General features: G+C 44.9%; 1 protein-coding gene across 1 annotated transcript; it reads right to left on the minus strand.

Moving 5' to 3' along the window:
* Positions 1 to 275: 275 nt before the first annotated feature.
* On the minus strand, positions 276 to 13495 carry FPRO_15979 (related to non-ribosomal peptide synthetase/alpha-aminoadipate reductase and related enzymes; the record flags this gene model as incomplete). Its single annotated transcript, XM_031224908.1, has 3 exons — positions 276 to 2429; positions 2509 to 12861; positions 12929 to 13495. The coding sequence occupies 3 exons, from the start codon at positions 13493 to 13495 to the stop codon at positions 276 to 278; spliced, it is 13074 nt and encodes a 4357-aa protein (XP_031090120.1).
* Between the last annotated feature and the right edge of the window lie 3595 nt (positions 13496 to 17090).

The following is a 17090-nucleotide window of genomic DNA, read 5'->3' on the forward strand; positions in this document are numbered from 1 at the left end:
CAATTGTAAAATGCTTGTTGAAGGTGGACGCCATGGGGATATCGACCCTCATCGAGTTATTAGTGAGGTTATAGCACTTGATTCTTCAGAGTAGAGTAGGGACAGCTATGTTACCTATATAGATAATTTGCCTACGAGCCCTTTCAAATAAAATCCAATACATTTGCAAGCATCGATTGGCAACTGTATAAAGTACCTCCAGACAGAATTAAGGATGCCTCTTCCACTGAAAGAGTCTTAAACAGTAGTGTCTAGCCTAACTCGCAAGAATCGCACTATTCCATTTCTTTCACAAGTGTTGAAATCTCCCTACCTATACGCTCCACGAAAACTCGAGTTTCCATCTCATCCATTAGCCCTCCTTGTACGCGGACACCAAAGCCGATTGTGTCTGTTAGAATATCAGGAGCAACATCAATGTAGATATTTTCTTCGGGCAGGTAAGATATGTCGAGGTTAGAGATCGATGTGGCGGAGCTATTGCTATGAGAGAAGGGCTCTGGTGGCATAAAGTCGGTAGGCACGCCGATAGGTAAATGCTCTAACAAAGGCTTCGACTGGTCAGACTTGGGATCAACTTCCGTAGCTTGAGACATTGGTTCCATCCAAAGAAGGTTCAACCACACATTGAACAAATGCAATGATGTATCTCCAGCGCCCTCCTTCCAAGGGCTTAGGATTTCCCTTAATGAGCTTTGTTCATACGGCACACGTTCTGCCAGTGCAGCCTGGATCGATTGGGCATCTTTAGCAACTTGAATAGACTCAGCATCCCCCTTTGGCAACGCGTCTTGAACAGTGAGAGGAGTGACGTTCAAGCAAGGCCCCGTAAGGCGATCAACATCGTCAAAGGAAGCTGATCGACCGGTTTGGTATAGACCCAGTGTTGGGCTTGGTAGACCAGTGTCTCGAGCAAGAATACGAGCGACGGCAAGAATGACGATGCTTTGAAAGGTGACGTTTGAGGATCGACAAACTCCATCCAAATGACCAAAGTCCTTAATTGCTTCCCAGGCACCAACGAACAACTGATTGTTATCCTTAGCTTTGCCGCTAACAGAAGGCTTAATGAGAGTCGAAGCACTGTGGCCAACTGCCGAACGCCAATAGCTAGGCTCATCCATCTCTGCCAATGACTCCAATGTGAACTCAATGAATGAAGAAAAATCAGGCCTCGATGCCGGGCTCACTCCGCGGTAATGGCCTGTCAGTTCATCAATAAAGAGCGGCATCGTCCATGCGTCATATATCGCATGATTCATTAGTATATGAATACCATCTCTGTCGCCAGCCTTGAGAAGGATAAGCCGCACAGGAGGTGTCTCTAGAGATGACGGTTTCAACGCAGCCTCTCGTGCCTGGGATATGGCAAGATCCTCCAGAGTTCCCGTAGACGTTGCAACCTGAAACGTTCCGTCGTCGCGGTCGCATCCGGCCAAGACAACCTGTACGACCTCAGAAGGCGAGATAGAGTAAAAGCAAGTCCTCAAGATAGGATTATTTTGACGTAGTAAGAACCAGGCATCTTTCATAATTTCCACGTCTATGCGTTCTGAGCATGAAAGTGGCCATACGGGCTCGAATAGTGCCCGACCTGTCTGTAACCATGAAGCCAGATGATACATTTGGCCACTAAGGCAAGGAAGGATCTTTTCGATTGCATTTGGCCTCAGACCCAACCGATCAACAATGTCTTCTTTGACATTGCCGTAGTCCTTCATGAGCGACTTTCTATCATTCTTCTCCTGTGGGAGAGCTTGAACTTGTAGGGAAATACCACGAAGGGTGTTTCCTTGAAGAACATCAGAAACGCCAGCTTTGAAACCGGCAGCGCGGCACAAAGACGCAACATGGATTGCAGAAAGGGAATCCAATCCAATACTGAAGATGCTTGTATCTGGCTGGATAGATTCCCCCGGTACTCTGGAAACCTGGGACAATATGTCTCGGATGATATTCTCATGAGACGGAGCCGGTGAGCCAGCCGCTAAGACCGCGCTGTCAGCGGAAGATCCAAAGCTCAGGGGGAGGCTCTGAAGCTCGTCAGGGAATATTGTAACACATCGCAACGGATGCTTGACAATATCGTAGAATGCTTGATTGAAGTCCCTCAGAGCCTGGTCGAGATCCTGTTGAGACATGATCACTCCCTGGCATGAGGCGCGAACTGTGATTGCTTTGTCTGTTTGTTCGACTTCGGTATTCATCTTGTACTCGGACTTGGGAACGTAGTCATCCGTGATGTAAGGCATCCAAATCTTGCTATCCGCCAGGTCATCGCGTAATGTCCGCACACTATTCTGGAACACAAACAAAGTGTCGACTAATGTGGCCTCACGTAGTATACCCTTGGGCCTTAGAGACTTCTGCACGTCATGCAAGGGAGCATGGTCATGATTCTGCGCCTCGGTAGTGAGCTTTTGTATCATCTGAACTTTGTTGCGATTGCTGATGAATGTGGGATCAAGCGTCACCCTCTTGGCCACTGTTGAAGAGGGGTCCAACTACCTGTTCAGCGTTAAGTCCCAACGATGAGCGCCCGGCGAGGACTTGACCAAATGCCACGTCTCGTTTCCCTGACAACTTTGCGAGGACCTTGGCATAGGCGAGAATGGCAACACTTTGCACCGTGACTTCCATCTCTTTGCAGTTTTCCAGGATGTCCGTCATGTCAAGGTCAATCTTGGCTTCAGAATAAAACATTCCTGAGGATGGTTGACGATGAGGTGATCGCGGTAGTGGTGTGGCTTCAAATCCTTCAAAAGTATCGGCCCAGAATTGGCAAGCCTCAGTTTGATCTTGTGACAGGGAACGGACTATGGTCGCAAATGGTGGACGAATCGGTAGTAAGGCACCCTGGTAGGCCAACGCTAGATCATCGAAAATAAATGGCAGCGAAACACCATCATAAAGTGTGTGATGCATGATAATGACCAGAAGCCTTTGTCCACTCTCACTGACAATCACAGGTTGAATCGGTGGCGTGGAAAAGGCCGATTGTGTATCCAATCTCACCAGTTGCATGGCTGCCTGAGCGATGTTGGTGCCCCTTGGAACAGTTGTTTCCTGCCAAGTAGCTGGGGAGTCGCTGTGAACGGCGCCGAACCAGGAGAAGTCCATCTCCATTTCCGGAACAGGATGAAATGAAGTGCGCAGAATGTCGTTAGCCATGACCACAAGGCGATACGCTTCCTTCAGCCGATCAACACTGGTAGAATCCGAGAGTCTTACGATGTGTGGATGAACATAAACAATCCCGTTTGATTCAATGGTTTCGGTAATCATAGCAGTCTGCAGTGGGCTGCACTTGAAGACTGACTCGATCCTGTCGTTTGGACTGAGCCGTTCCACTTCGGATATAAATCCGTCCAGCTGGGTATCGTCATCAAAATTGGACAGTGGCGGGCTGGGAACCTCGGATGCGGCTTTCTCAACCACGCTGTGAGCCAATGCTCCAATGCAAGAAAAACGCATTACTTCAGCCGACGACACAGATACTCCCGCATCACGTAGTTGGCTGGAGAATCGTATCGCGGTGACGGAATCCAGCCCAAGACTGAAGAATGATGCGTTTCTGGATATTTGTTCTCCGTCAATACCACAGAAACGTTTGACAAGTTCACAAATCTCCACTTCCAGGTTCGACCATGGACGATCCTCCCAGTCTTTCTTGGTATCCGTTGTGGGGGTAGCACTTGACCAGGAAAGATTGAGAGAATCAAGAGAGATGGATGGATTCGATACCATGGCGGAGAGAATCAAGTCCATCTTTGCCATGAGGTCCTGGGCATCATCGGTCTGACCAAAGGCTGATGTAACACCACAGGTCAGAAAAGCACACTTATTCTTTTCATCCGCTTCAACCTCTAGAGCAAGAGGATACTCCGAAGGCATGTTGCTTTCCATCTCCTCCCATAGGTCATGACTCTGAACCTCGGCAGACTTGGTAAAAGAGAAAAGGCAGTCAAAGATAGCACCCTCTGCTTTGATCCACCGCTGAATATGTCGCAGAGATGTATGTTGATGATCTAGGGCCTGGGCAGTACCCTTTTGCACATGCTGGATGACGTCTTCCATCGAAGAGAGGCATTCTAGATTGAGTCGGGCAGGAACAGTAGCAATACATGGCAGAAGCACAGTATCTGCTCCTGCAACTGGGACCGCCCTTCCAGAAAGTACAACGCCGTAGGTCACATCAGATGTGCTTACCGCATCGGCCAAGGTCAAAGCAAAAACCGCCTGCACCAGTGAAGATAGTGTAGATTTCATGCGAGCTGCACAGCTCTCGAGATCTGGGAGGGATGGCGATAGCTTTCTAGAGTGAATATGCGGGTCAAGGCCAGACACTGGTTTCGTGAAAATCGTTGGCTTACAACCAGCAAGTTTCTGACACCAGAACGACTCCGATTTGTCAATGTTCTGGGAACAAACTTCCTTAATGAAAGTCTCGGGTGATCCTCGCTGAGGTGGGGCCATTTCTGGTAAATATCGCGCAGCAAAGTCTTGCAGTAACATACCAAGTGATGCGCCATCGTAGAGGCTGTGATGTATCGAGATAAACAAGGCGAGTGGCAGTCTGGAAACGGTGGTAACTGCGTGCAAGATGCGGACAGGAGGGATCGACATTATGTTGCTGGTAATGTTACGACCAATCGCGTCCTGGCGACTCTGGAAGTCTGTCATGGCCATCTCTAGGTCATCGTATTGTGCCTCTGTCCAATCACAGCGACAGTCTGGATCAAGTACGGCCTGTGCAATCTCCGACTGCAGTGGAACGAAAACCGTTCTCAAAATTTCAGTTTCCTTGACGGTGTCCTGCCATGCGTTTTTGAGACGGGTTGCATCAGTAGCCGAGTTCATCTTCAGCGCGATATGGTTGACGTAGAGACCTGAATTGTTGTTTATAGAGCGAGCCACAAGACCCTCTTGAAGCGGCAAACAAGGTCTCACAGACGCTACAGATAGCCCATCTATCTTAAATAATCGAGCGTCAAAGAGCTCCTCTAGCTTCGAGAGTCTGCTCTGTTGGATTTCTGATGAAGAAACTGCCTCCGATGATGGGTTTGACTTGCATGACAGGTGGGCGAGCTGTTCTACGACAGGATTGCTCATGACAAGTGCCACGGAAGCGGGCAAGCCGGTATGTCGAAGGTGGATAGAGAGATTGATTGCACTTAGACTGTCGATGCCAATCTCGAAGATGTTGGTGTGTGGATGGATCATAGACCGGTCAATCGCAAGTGTGTGGCAGATAGCGTCAGCGATAACCTCTTCTTCCCTTGTCAATTCTCTGACCTCTTTCACATCACTGTGCGTTGTCTCATTTCCACGCAGAATGTCAGATAGGGGGATACTTGCAAATAGCTCTTGCAGTAACTTGCTGTTCACCTTATCTGACATGGCAGCGAATGGTATGCGGTTGACAGGAAGTACAATATCTGGTACCATGTAACTGGGCAGCTTCTGGCGGCATATGTCTCGGAGATCCTTGCAAAAGGTGCTGATATCAGCCGGGATAATGGAGAGATCATCCTTTGCAGTACATCGCTGATGTTCCAGGCGCGCGATGAATGAGACAAGCTGCTGTCGCGCAAGGCCAGGGTGTTTGGCAATAATAGTGACAACGTCAATCGATGCCCTAGAAGAGGTTCTGATAACCTCGGAAACTTCGCCCAACTCAAGCCGTTGGCCCCGAATCTTGGTTTGATCATCGCCGCGCCCAAGATACTCGATGCTACCGTCTGCCATTATTCTTCCGACATCACCAGTACGGTACATCTTCTCCTGGTCAGGCCCTATCACAAACCCTTTGGCATCAGGTCTGTTCAAATATCCTTTCCCGACAAGATCACCAGTGAAGCAGAGCTCTCCTGTCTGCCCACGGAGCGCATAGTCAAGGGTGTCGGGAAGGAGAACATGGCAAGCACATGAAGTCAAAGGGAGTCCAATGTTGCGCAGGGTGCTATGTGTATGGACCGGTGCAAATGAACATCCAACCGTCAGCTCAGTAGGTCCATAAGCATTCATGATTGCCACTTGACTTGCACAGCCCCAAGTATCCAGGACCCTTTGGGATATCTTTTCTCCTCCAACACTCAAGAGTACAAGACTTGGGCAATCTTGGGGACGGATATCGGCCTGATCGAGCAACGATGGAACGAAACCGGCATGTGAGATCTCCAACTTAGCAAGCGTCAATCTGAGATCATCCATCAATAGGGACCGTGCGCCAGTAGATGTCGCCATGCCGTGTCGCCATGGAAAATACATCTCAGCGATATGGGGGTCAAATGCTCGACTGGCTTGGCCCAACCAGCGTCCCTTGCCACCAAGCTCGCGGGTGGCTGGTGCGATACGGCAGACGAACTCAGACAGAGACTCGATAAAGGAAGACAGATTGGCACGAGTAATCATGACACCCTTGGGTTTGCCGGTCGATCCTGAAGTGTACAGAATGTATGCAGTATCGTGAGGATTGGCAAGATAAGTCTGGTTCTCGGACGAAAAAGCCAAAAGATCTTGCTGGAATGACGGCTCGTCAATGCACACAATTCTGCATTGACTCGGTACGCCTTCAAAAGTCGAAAAAAAAGCTGTCTCAGTAAATACGACGGGTGCATCACCATCTTTGATCAGAAATGCTTTGCGATCATCCGGAAGTCCTTCATCAATAGGAAGATAAGCGTTGCCAGATTTGATAATTCCGACCAGTACAGGGTAGGAGGTAAGGTTTCGGCGAGAGCACAGAGCAACCGCCCGGTTTTTGATCCCGATGTGGCTAAGATAAGCTGCAACCCGGTTTGCAGAAGCATTGAGCTCGCCGTAGCTCATATAAAACTGTTCAACTCCGGCTTCCGTAATTGACAGCGTCTCTTCGACTGCCGTCCACTCGGGATGTTGTTCAGCGGTGGACTCAATCCAGCGAACTGGGCTTGAGTTTGTTGATTCCCTTACGGCATCGCTTGGGCTGGGGGCAGAGATTGATAACAAATCCTTTTCAATGGAACTTGGAAGGGATCTGAGAGGCACGTCCGGGTTGCCGAGCATCGCACCAACAAGGGCATCGATTTGGCGGATAAAGATAGCCAATTGTGTGGAACTCATAATGGTGTTTAGAGACGATGCTTCAAGGACAACGGTGCCATCAGGCTCCCGGAACACGTTTAGAGCCATGGGGTGCTCAACAATCAGCCCAAAGTCATTGGACTTGGTGTTCCAGAGAGTTCCAGAAGAAGCTGTCATGAGCTCTACTTCACTGCTGGCGTGAAAGGTAAAAACGCCGGGATACAGTGACTCGCCTCTTTCTTTCTTCAAGAGCTTGCGGATGGTTTGGGCGTGGATATGACGATGCTTTCTGGCCTGCGTAGACAAACGATGCTGTTCTGCTAGAACCTCTCTCACTGTGCCATTTGAGTTGAAGGGTACAGGCACAACTGAGATGAAAGGTCCGATGGTACGATCGATATCTGCGTCCAGTACACGATCGGATAGTGTCTCTGCGAATACGACGCCGGGGCTGCCCAGGTAACTCAATAGCACATGTCCAAAGGCTACTCGAACAACAGATGCGACCGATGAGACATCGAGTTCAGCAGCCCTGGTCTCGAGTTGCGTGGGGCGGACAGAAAGTCGAACAGTCTCCGTAATAAATCTGCGGTCCTTTTCCTGCTCGGGTATTGTCCTCTCTCCAGTAAGATTCGGCCATGAAGGTACATCGAGCTCGGCATAATCACAAAGTTCCTGTTCCCAAAACCTTTGTGCATCGAGAGATGCTCTCTTGCTGGGCAGTACAAGAGAGAGGGCATCTCCAAGTTGAGGTCTGATGGGTGCACCAGCGCCGTATGCACAGTAGACATCATTCATGATGTATCCAAGGGCCTGGCCGTCATACAGGACGTGATGAATTGAAAAGACCATAGTCCTCTCCACATGATTGTCCATGATCGTGACGGCCCACGGCGGATGCTGGAAGTAACTTGATTGATGTCGGTCCTGGAGTGCGACAATTCTTTGGTTCAAGTCTTGTCCCAAGCTCTTGTTTGTGCTTTCAATATACTCCCAGTCAACTACATGCTGATCATGAATGATCTGAAGGATATCTGAATCGTTTTCGTGGCCATATGCCTGCTTTTGAAGGGCGGCAACTGGAAGGAAACAGGCTCTAAGAGCCTCGTTACTCCGACAGACAGTCTGCCACGCCTGCTTGAGTTTGCCAATGTCGACATCTGAGTGAAGAGCGAAAGAGTGATGGCTCCAATACATTGCTGAAGTGGTCAATGTTTCACTGAGAAAACCTTCCTGAATGGTCTTTGCGGGGCAAACAAAGAACCCCCCCGGAATCAAGGCTGACAACTGTCGGTGCCATTTCTGATTAAATTCCTCGAGATCAACCAAGTTCTTTGCCTGCGAAGCTTTGGATCCCGAACTGGCCAAAAGGGCAAGATCTCTGACAGTTTCGCACTGGAGGACATCAACGACGGGGAGACGATAGCCAGCTTCGTTCAATCGTGACGCGAGACGAATAGCTCTAATGGAGTCGATGCCCAAACTACGGAGCCTGCTTGACTCGGTAAAAGAGGTTGGCTCGATGTGGGACAAAAGCGAAATATTCTGTATGACACTATCCTTTACCTCGCAATCAATCTCAACGGCTGGCCCTTTGAGATCCTCATTTGGGACATTGCAAGCTTTCTCCCAGCCATCAACATCCAAGTCCGTATACAGAGCCTGAAGCGCGCGTCGATCTGCCTTGGCTGACTGCGTTTTGGGGATGCTCGGAACAACAACGAAGGTTGATGGTTTCATGTGATCGGGCAAAGACATAGATGCTTCCCTGATTGCGGCGCGAGCAATGCTAATCGCAGTGTCGTTCAAGAGAATGGTCGGTACTTCTTGACCCAATTTGACAGCTTGTGGTGCAGCGATGAAAGCCACAACAGCGTCATTTGGTCGGTCAGGACGATTGAGAACCATGGTTTCGATACCTTCGGCTAAAGGGTGACAATGGCGCAGAGAGAAACTGATCTCACTAAGTTCAACGCGAATACCGCCAAGCTTGACAAGATCATCTGTTCGGCTGATATATTCCAGCGAACCATCTGAAAGCATTCGAACAAGGTCTCCGGTATAATAGAGGACCTCATTTACTTCCCCGTTCCACACATACTTCTGCTTGTTTGTTTCGGACTGTTTCAAATAGCCAGGAGACAGCTGGGGGCCACCTAACGCAAGCTCTCCAACGGCATGCTTCATAACGAGTTTCCTCTCGCGAGTTACGAATACAGAGACCGACTTCAAGGGCCAGCCAATGTTTCCGCTCTTGACACTCTTGTGCTCGTTTCCAAACTCGCGAAGCGTAGAAACAATTGTTGCCTCAGCCGGACCATACGTGTTGAAAGCTCTCATGTTCTGTCCCCAGTCGTCAGCAACGGGCTGCGGAAGCTTCTCGCCAATCATGGTGATTGTCTGTAGAGTCTTGAAATCAGCCCTCTGAAGTCCAGCCGAGAATGTGGGGGTAAGATGAGCATGAGTCGCACCGGTCACGTTGGCGAGCTCCGCAAACGAACCAAGCATCACCTCTCGTGGCGCAGAGATCAACACGCCGCCAGAGCTCCATGTGAAAAACAGGTCCTGAATGAACACGTCGAATGTGGGCTGTGAAAACTGGAGGCACCGAACGGGCTGCCCATCTCGCGTTCCGGGAATGGCTTCAATCAGAGCATTGATAGCAGTATAAGCAGAAGAATGGTTGATAGGTACGCCCTTGGGAGCACCAGTGGTACCACTGGTCCAGATCATATATGCCATCTTCGTTGGATCGGTGATGCGTGGCTCGTTGGCTTGGAAGTTCACATCATACTTAGAATTTCGCGTGAAAGGCAACACATCGATGGGTATAACGCCATCTGGCAAAGCTCCCTCCATCCCAATAGAATCGGCAGATGAAACTAAAACTAGTTGCCCTTCGGTTCGAACGATGAGTTCTTGGCGACGCTGGGCCGGAGAAAAGACATCGATAGGACACCAAGCAGCACCAGCCTTCAGAGTACCCAGGATGGCCACGTATAGTGCCGGGCTCTTCTCGATATGGACAGGAACAACGGTTCCTGTCAATGGTCCCAGGATGGATACCATGTGGTCCGCAAGGGATTGAGCCTTGGCATTGAGGTCTGCATAAGTCCAGCAGATGTTGGCTGGACTATCCTCGTCGAGTAGATTGCTTCTGAAAATTAAAGCGTGGTCGTCAGGATTCGATACTGCGTGGGCTTCGAACTGAGAATGAATGAGTGTGTTTGGAGCAAACTCTTGAGGCTGAGCTGGATAAATGCAGGATCGTAGTGACGCATCACCAATAAAAGAGTTTCCCGAGAAGCTCTCATCCGGATTTTTGAGGATGTTAGATATGGTCCAACTCATCTCACGGAGCATCAGCTCAGCAGCCTCACAATCCATACACTCATCGTTGAAAGTAGCCCTGAGTAATAGCCGCGAGTCATGTCCTGGCCAGACTTCCAACATGACTTTGAAGTCGTTTGCCATAGGAGGATGATGAATTGAAGTCCATATACCCTCAGATTCAGACCCGACATTGAAGTCCTGGTAAGATAATAGTGTGTCGTAGGGAAGTCGGCCGTCAGCTGTGACTACTGAGCCAAGGCGAGGCTGAAGATGTGACAGTGCTGCGGCGTTTGATGATACGAGAGACTCTGCGACGGAACGGTTGGTCCACTCGGCTCTACCGTGGTAATGGTCCTCCTGTGTGAGGCGGATAGGTATAGTGGTGAATGTAGGGCCGATGCAGTTCTCAGTTCGAGGATCCAGTCTCCCAGAGACTACACTTCCAATCACAACATCTTGTTCCGAAGTTCCAGAATACGCCAGTAATATCGAAGCCCACGCTGCTTGAAGTACGGAGAGAGGCGTCACGCCCATGCTCTTGCATGCCGTTTTCAGCTCCCTGTGCCCGATAAGGGAGCTGACCTCGATCATATGCGTCTTGATGCTTGAGAGTGGGCGAAGTGGAGTGAGTGATGGGAACGCGACTGGCGAATGGCCTTCTAGATGTTTATTCCAGAACAGCGCAGTCGCCTTAGGGTCGACTGAGAAGTGATGATAGACAATGTGCTCCAAGGGCGTACGCTTCGGCAAAGGCCGTCCTCCATAAGCTTCTGTCACATCTTGCAGGAGAATTTGCAGAGAGCCACCATCAAATATACCATGGAACATGCTCAGTAAAACAGTGGACTGGGTCTCGGAGGAGATGAGAGAAATGTGCGAGGGGTTCGAGCCAATATCAATTTTGGCTTCGGCGTTTCGACAGGCCAGCTCAACCGTGCTATTATAATCGTCATGTTCCAGGCCATGGCTATATGTGCTCCAAGTAGGTTCGGCGAAGTCATCCCTTGTCTTGAGGATGCACTGAGCGAAAGGAGACATGTCATCATCCATGGGGCAGAAGACCGTCCTGAAAGAGTCATAGCTACTGATCACAATGTCCCAGACTCGTTTAAATCTTTCAATATCTATGCCGTTACGGACTGGCATGACTGAATGATAGACATAAGCTGGAGTTGAACCAACTGGCTTGTTTGAGCTTCGCAGAAAGCTGGCAAGCATTCCAGATTGAGTCGCTGTAGTTGGCAACACAGTCTGAATTCGATCCTCATGGACCCCAAGTTGCTCGGCGCAGACCGGCAAGTTTCTCTCGGCGAAAGCACCAAGAACCCTCCGAAGTTCCACTTCATCCTCGGCGCCCTTTGAGATTGAGACTTGGGGTCGAGTGGTGAGCGCTACTTTGGCTATCAAAGCTTTTATAGTGCCAGATTGGAGGACATCTCCGACCTCCAGCCCCGTGATCGAATGATCTCTCAATTTCTGAAGGAGACGCACTGCTCCGAGACTGTCCAGTCCAGCCGATGCAAGCGACATCTCTGGGCTGATGGCAGAGCTTGTTTCACCGACGGTCTCGCCAATCGCTGTCATGAGGAGAGTCAGAGTCGAGCTCTGCAAAGCTTCACAGTTCGACTCAAGCTCGTCCTCCGTGGTGAGTAGACACTGATTCTCACTAGAAGCACTGAAAGATTGAGATACATCTGATGCCAGTATCTCGGAGTGGACTTTCTTACGATCAACTTTGCCAGAGCTTGATCGCGGCAGACTGTCGAGGAAGGTGTATCTCGAGGGTCGCATGTAGGAAGGCAAGAAGCTGTCGCTTTTTTGACAGCAACTGTCAACAAGCTTCTGCCTTTGATCTGATGACTGCACATTCGCCACAATGCAAGCAACAATATGCTCAATTCCCTCTCGACTACCACCTGCTTTGGCAATTGTAGCGACTAGCTCAGTCACCCCAGAGACAGTGGAGAGAACCGACTCGATCTCGCCTAGTTCTACACGACGTCCGCTCAGTTTGACTTGATCCAAGCTGATCCGCCCAAGGAACTCTATAAGCTGTCGGCCAGACTTATCCCAAACAATGCGGGCCATATCACCAGTCCGATACAGTCGACCATATTCCTCACTTGATACATAGGCTCTGGCCGTCTCTTCGGGTCGGTGCATGTACCCTTCGCTGACTTGCTGGCCACCAATGGCAAGCTCTCCAACAAATCCAGCCGGGACTAGCTTCGGTACTTGGCTCTCATGATCCAGTATAAACATAGAACATGTTGGGAGGGCTTCGCCAATGATTGATCCTCGGACTGAGTACTTGACAGGCGACAGAACCGTGCAGTTGATGGCAGCCTCAGTTGGTCCGTAGAAATTGGCTAGGGTGTATGGGTTATCTGGTGATCGCGTGCCAAAGTTATCAATCACTGTTCGATTGAGCTTTTCACCCATGCACCACAGAGACTTGAGAGTCTGGAGGTGGGATGGTCGTTAGCAATGCAGCTAAGCTGGGAGTAGCCATCATGATAGTTGCCTGCGCTTCATTGATTGAACCTTCAAGGTCTGTCAAGGTCAAAGCTCTTGGCGCGGCGCATAGGGTCCCTCCGTTGCTCAAGGTGACGAAGATTTCCATGATGGAAGGGTCAAAGGTTGGCGCTGCAAACTGAAACCAGCGGAAACCGCCATCGTTCCTATCCGGAAGAGAAATAGCTGTTGAGTGGGATGCTATCGAGCAAGTGGCTGATGAATGAGACACTTGGACACCCTTGGGCTTTCCAGTAGACCCGCTAGTGAAGAGCAAATAAGCCAACGCATTATTGGCAATAGGGCGTGGCTGAAAGGTGCATCCTGTATCTTCACTTGACGTGCCTTGGTTTGACAAGAGGTTCCATCGAGATACCTCAGTGACATCAATCCAGGGAGTCTGGATACCCTGGCTGGCCCATACATCCGGTTTCCCACCGATACCGAGCACGATAGGAGGCGCAATGTCCTCCAGGAGCTCGCGAATTCGTTCGAGAGGAGCGTCCGTGGGCAGTGGGGAGAATGCGAGGCCAGCTTTGAGAATGGCGAGGTAGGAGATGTACAGCTCAGGAGATGTTGACATGTGAACTGGGACGATGCATCGACCCGCTGCAACTGCATCTTGAGATACAAGTTCAAGCAAGAGGGAGGCAACACGATTAGCCGCATTATTGATCATCCCGTAGCTCAAGACTTGATGCAGTGCAGGCCTCTCTTGGCTCGATATAGATGGAAGAAGTCCAAAGCAGGGGAGTCAGGACTGATTGAAGCCCAATGCTCAAAGCCAGCATGGAGATGGGTGGCCGATGTGGTGACATCCCAATCACTACTGAATTGAACAGGTGGATAAAACAGAGGGGGGTGATTAACAAGAGAAAACTGAGGGCAAGAGTCGTAAAGAGATTCAACACCAGGAAAAATTTGCGAAATGAAGATCTTTAGCAATTGCGCAGCCGCAGGCTCAGTGATGTGCTGGGAAGGGTAGGAGATGCTAGCTATAGCTTTGTTTACTACTGCACTTGGCCCAATAGACAAGAGAAACAACTGCCCTAAAGTCAGCCCAAGCTTCAATGAACAATAGATTCAGTGACTCTTACATCATGCCTTTCTAGAATATAATTGTCACCGAAGCTGGACATTCGTAAGTCTAGAGCGAATTGGATCTCGTTTTCATGAGAAAAAGACATATCCAACTCGTCCCACTTTACCGAGACAGATTTATCCTCTTGCTGGGCACTCCGATGAACCACAGCAGAGACAACTACCATAGCGACGGACAATATGTCGGGACTTGTATCTCGAGCAAGGATGAAAGCAACTTCATCTGCACCAGTCAAGCCCGACACAAAGCGAGCATAAGTTTCAAGAAGGATCTTCTCACTGGAACCTTCAAGATACCCCGGTATGTCTGTTTCCTGTACAAAACCCTAAGAACTATTAAGAGGCGATTAAACAGTAATTAACTAATAAATTAGGTTATTTTATTTAAGTTTTAGACTTAAATTAGTTAGGCTTAAGCTAAGCAGCTAATTAGGGAAAAATAACCCTAACTTTACACTTAAGGTTAGCTAGTATTAACTTAAGGTTAATATAGTATAAAAGAAAGGGGACTTTAATTAATAGAAGATAATAAAAAGACTTCTTTTTTTTTTATTTTCTATCTTTAAAATAAAAAAGGTAATATTAAGTAATAATAGAGGATATTATATAGCTTAATTAAAACTATTAAATACTTATATATTAGCTATATTAAGTAGCTATTTAACCTAATAGCAGTATTAAGTTATATTTTTAATAGTAGTATTAACTTAAAGGCTAAATACTTAAAGATATTATAAATTACTATAATATATTTAAACTAGCTAACCTAAAGCTTACTATAATGCCTAAAAATAATAATTAAGTAATTAAATAGCTTACTATATTATATAAATATAGCTATAATATATATTAATATCTTACTACTATATATAATAATATTATTTATTATTAGTAAAAGAGGAGGCATTATATAATAAAGAAACTATAGATTAAAATACAGCTATAAATATAAATAAAAAGAAGGTATATATATTACTAAATTATTTAAAATAATAGTAATATTAATGGCCTAATTAATATAGCTAATATAATTAATACTAAAAGTTAAAGTACTATAGATATACTTATTACTGTAAGTTAGGCTTAATTAAAAGAGAAAGATACTATATAACTATAGAAAGGTAACTTAAAGAAAGAGATTAATTATAACTTACTATAGGTTAAAAGGCTAGGCTAGATATAATACTTTAGCTCTTAAGATTTAATTAATATTTATAATATAGCTTAATAGCTATAGGTAAAGGCAGTAATAGGCAGGTTAGCAAAAAGGTAAGAAAATAAAAAAGCAGTTTATAAATAACTATTACTTAACTGGCTTAAAAAGAGCTTTAATTATAAAGTTTAATATTACTACTAGTAACTTAATAATATATTAACTAAAATATTATAGTAGCTTAATAGCATTTTATTAATAACCTTAAGCAGTATACTATTTAGCTATAAAAATAAAGAATAATTAATAAGCTAATATAAATCTATTAATTATTATTACTTAAGTTTTTACTAAAAGATATATTGCATTAAGCAGAAAGAAGTATATAACTATTAGGCTATTTACTTTATAGATAAATAATAAAGCTTATTATATAATATTACTAAAGAGCTTAAAAGCAATAGGGTTTTAAGTAATTATAATAGTAGGTTTTTTAGCAGTAAAAAGAGATAAGCTAAAAATAAAAATAAAAATAAAGATAAAGATAGAGATAAAAATAAATATAAAAATAATAATAATAGTAATAATAATAAGTAAAAAGATAAAGGTATAACTAACCTGCTATAAGATATATTAAACTAAACTATTTTTTAGTTTATTATAGCTTTAATTAAAACTTATATTAGCAGAAATATATATATAAACTTATTACTATATTTTTATATAGTACTTAATATTAAGATATACCTAATAGGCTATATAAAGCTGCACTTATATACTAATTTACTAGCCACTATAGTATAGTAGGCCTAGTTATTCTTTTTAAAGGCTATATTTAAGAATTAGCTACTAAATTAAAATAAGGTTAGGGTTAAGGCTATACTTATATTTAAAGAGCAGTATATATTATAGATATATATAGGTATCTATACTATTATAAATATAATTATTAAATAGATAGTATATAGAAAAAGGTATTAATAAAAGATAGAGAGATAGCTATTAATATAATAGTCTAAGGATAAAAAAGGCTTATTTTATATAGGTAAATATATTAGCATTAAGGATTTTACCTATATACTATATAATAAGGTTATTAAGGCAGAAAAGCTACTAAATAAGCTATTTAGAGGATTATAGTAGCCAGTTAGTAAAAAGATTAATATAAGTTAAATTATTAATAATATAATATAACTTAAGGCAGGTTAATATTTATAAGTAACTTAAAAAATAAGTAACTAAAGGCTAAACTAAAAAAGGTAATATAGCTAATAGAATTATTAATATAAAATACTATAAGGGTCTAATTTAAGTAATAATATATAAAGAGGTAGCTTTAGGACTTAAAGCTACTATAAGAGATACTGCTTATACTTATATATATATAAGGTAGGCTTTTAGAAAGAAGGCTAGAAATTATAATATTATAGCACTATAATTTATAGTAGCTAATTTAAAATATATTTATATTAAATAAGTAAGTTATAATTATAACTAACTAAAATAAAATAAAGATAATCTATAATAATAATTAAAAAGTAATATAATTTATCTCTAATTAAATTAAGTAGATAATTATAGTATATATTATATAGCTACTTTTAATAAAGAGGGTACTATAATAGAAATATTAACTTATTAAGCTATATAAAGAGTAGCTTAAATATATATAGAGAGATAGCTATTTATTAATATAGAAAACTAACTGACTTAACAGGCAGCTTAGCTATATAATATAGGCTAAAATAGGGATTAAGTTAAAGATAAAATAATATTAAGTAATTATAATTAAAATAGAATAAAGAATTTAAAGACTTATAATAAAGCAGCTAAAAAGTAAGATAGATAATAAAGATAAAGATAATAATATTAAAATTAACTAAATTATAGGTAAGCTAATTAATTATAGAGAAAGCTAGAATTA

Source organism: Fusarium proliferatum (assembly GCF_900067095.1).
Source record: "Fusarium proliferatum ET1 genome assembly, contig: FPRO_scaffold017, whole genome shotgun sequence".
Classification (NCBI taxonomy): Eukaryota; Fungi; Ascomycota; class Sordariomycetes; order Hypocreales; family Nectriaceae; genus Fusarium; species Fusarium proliferatum.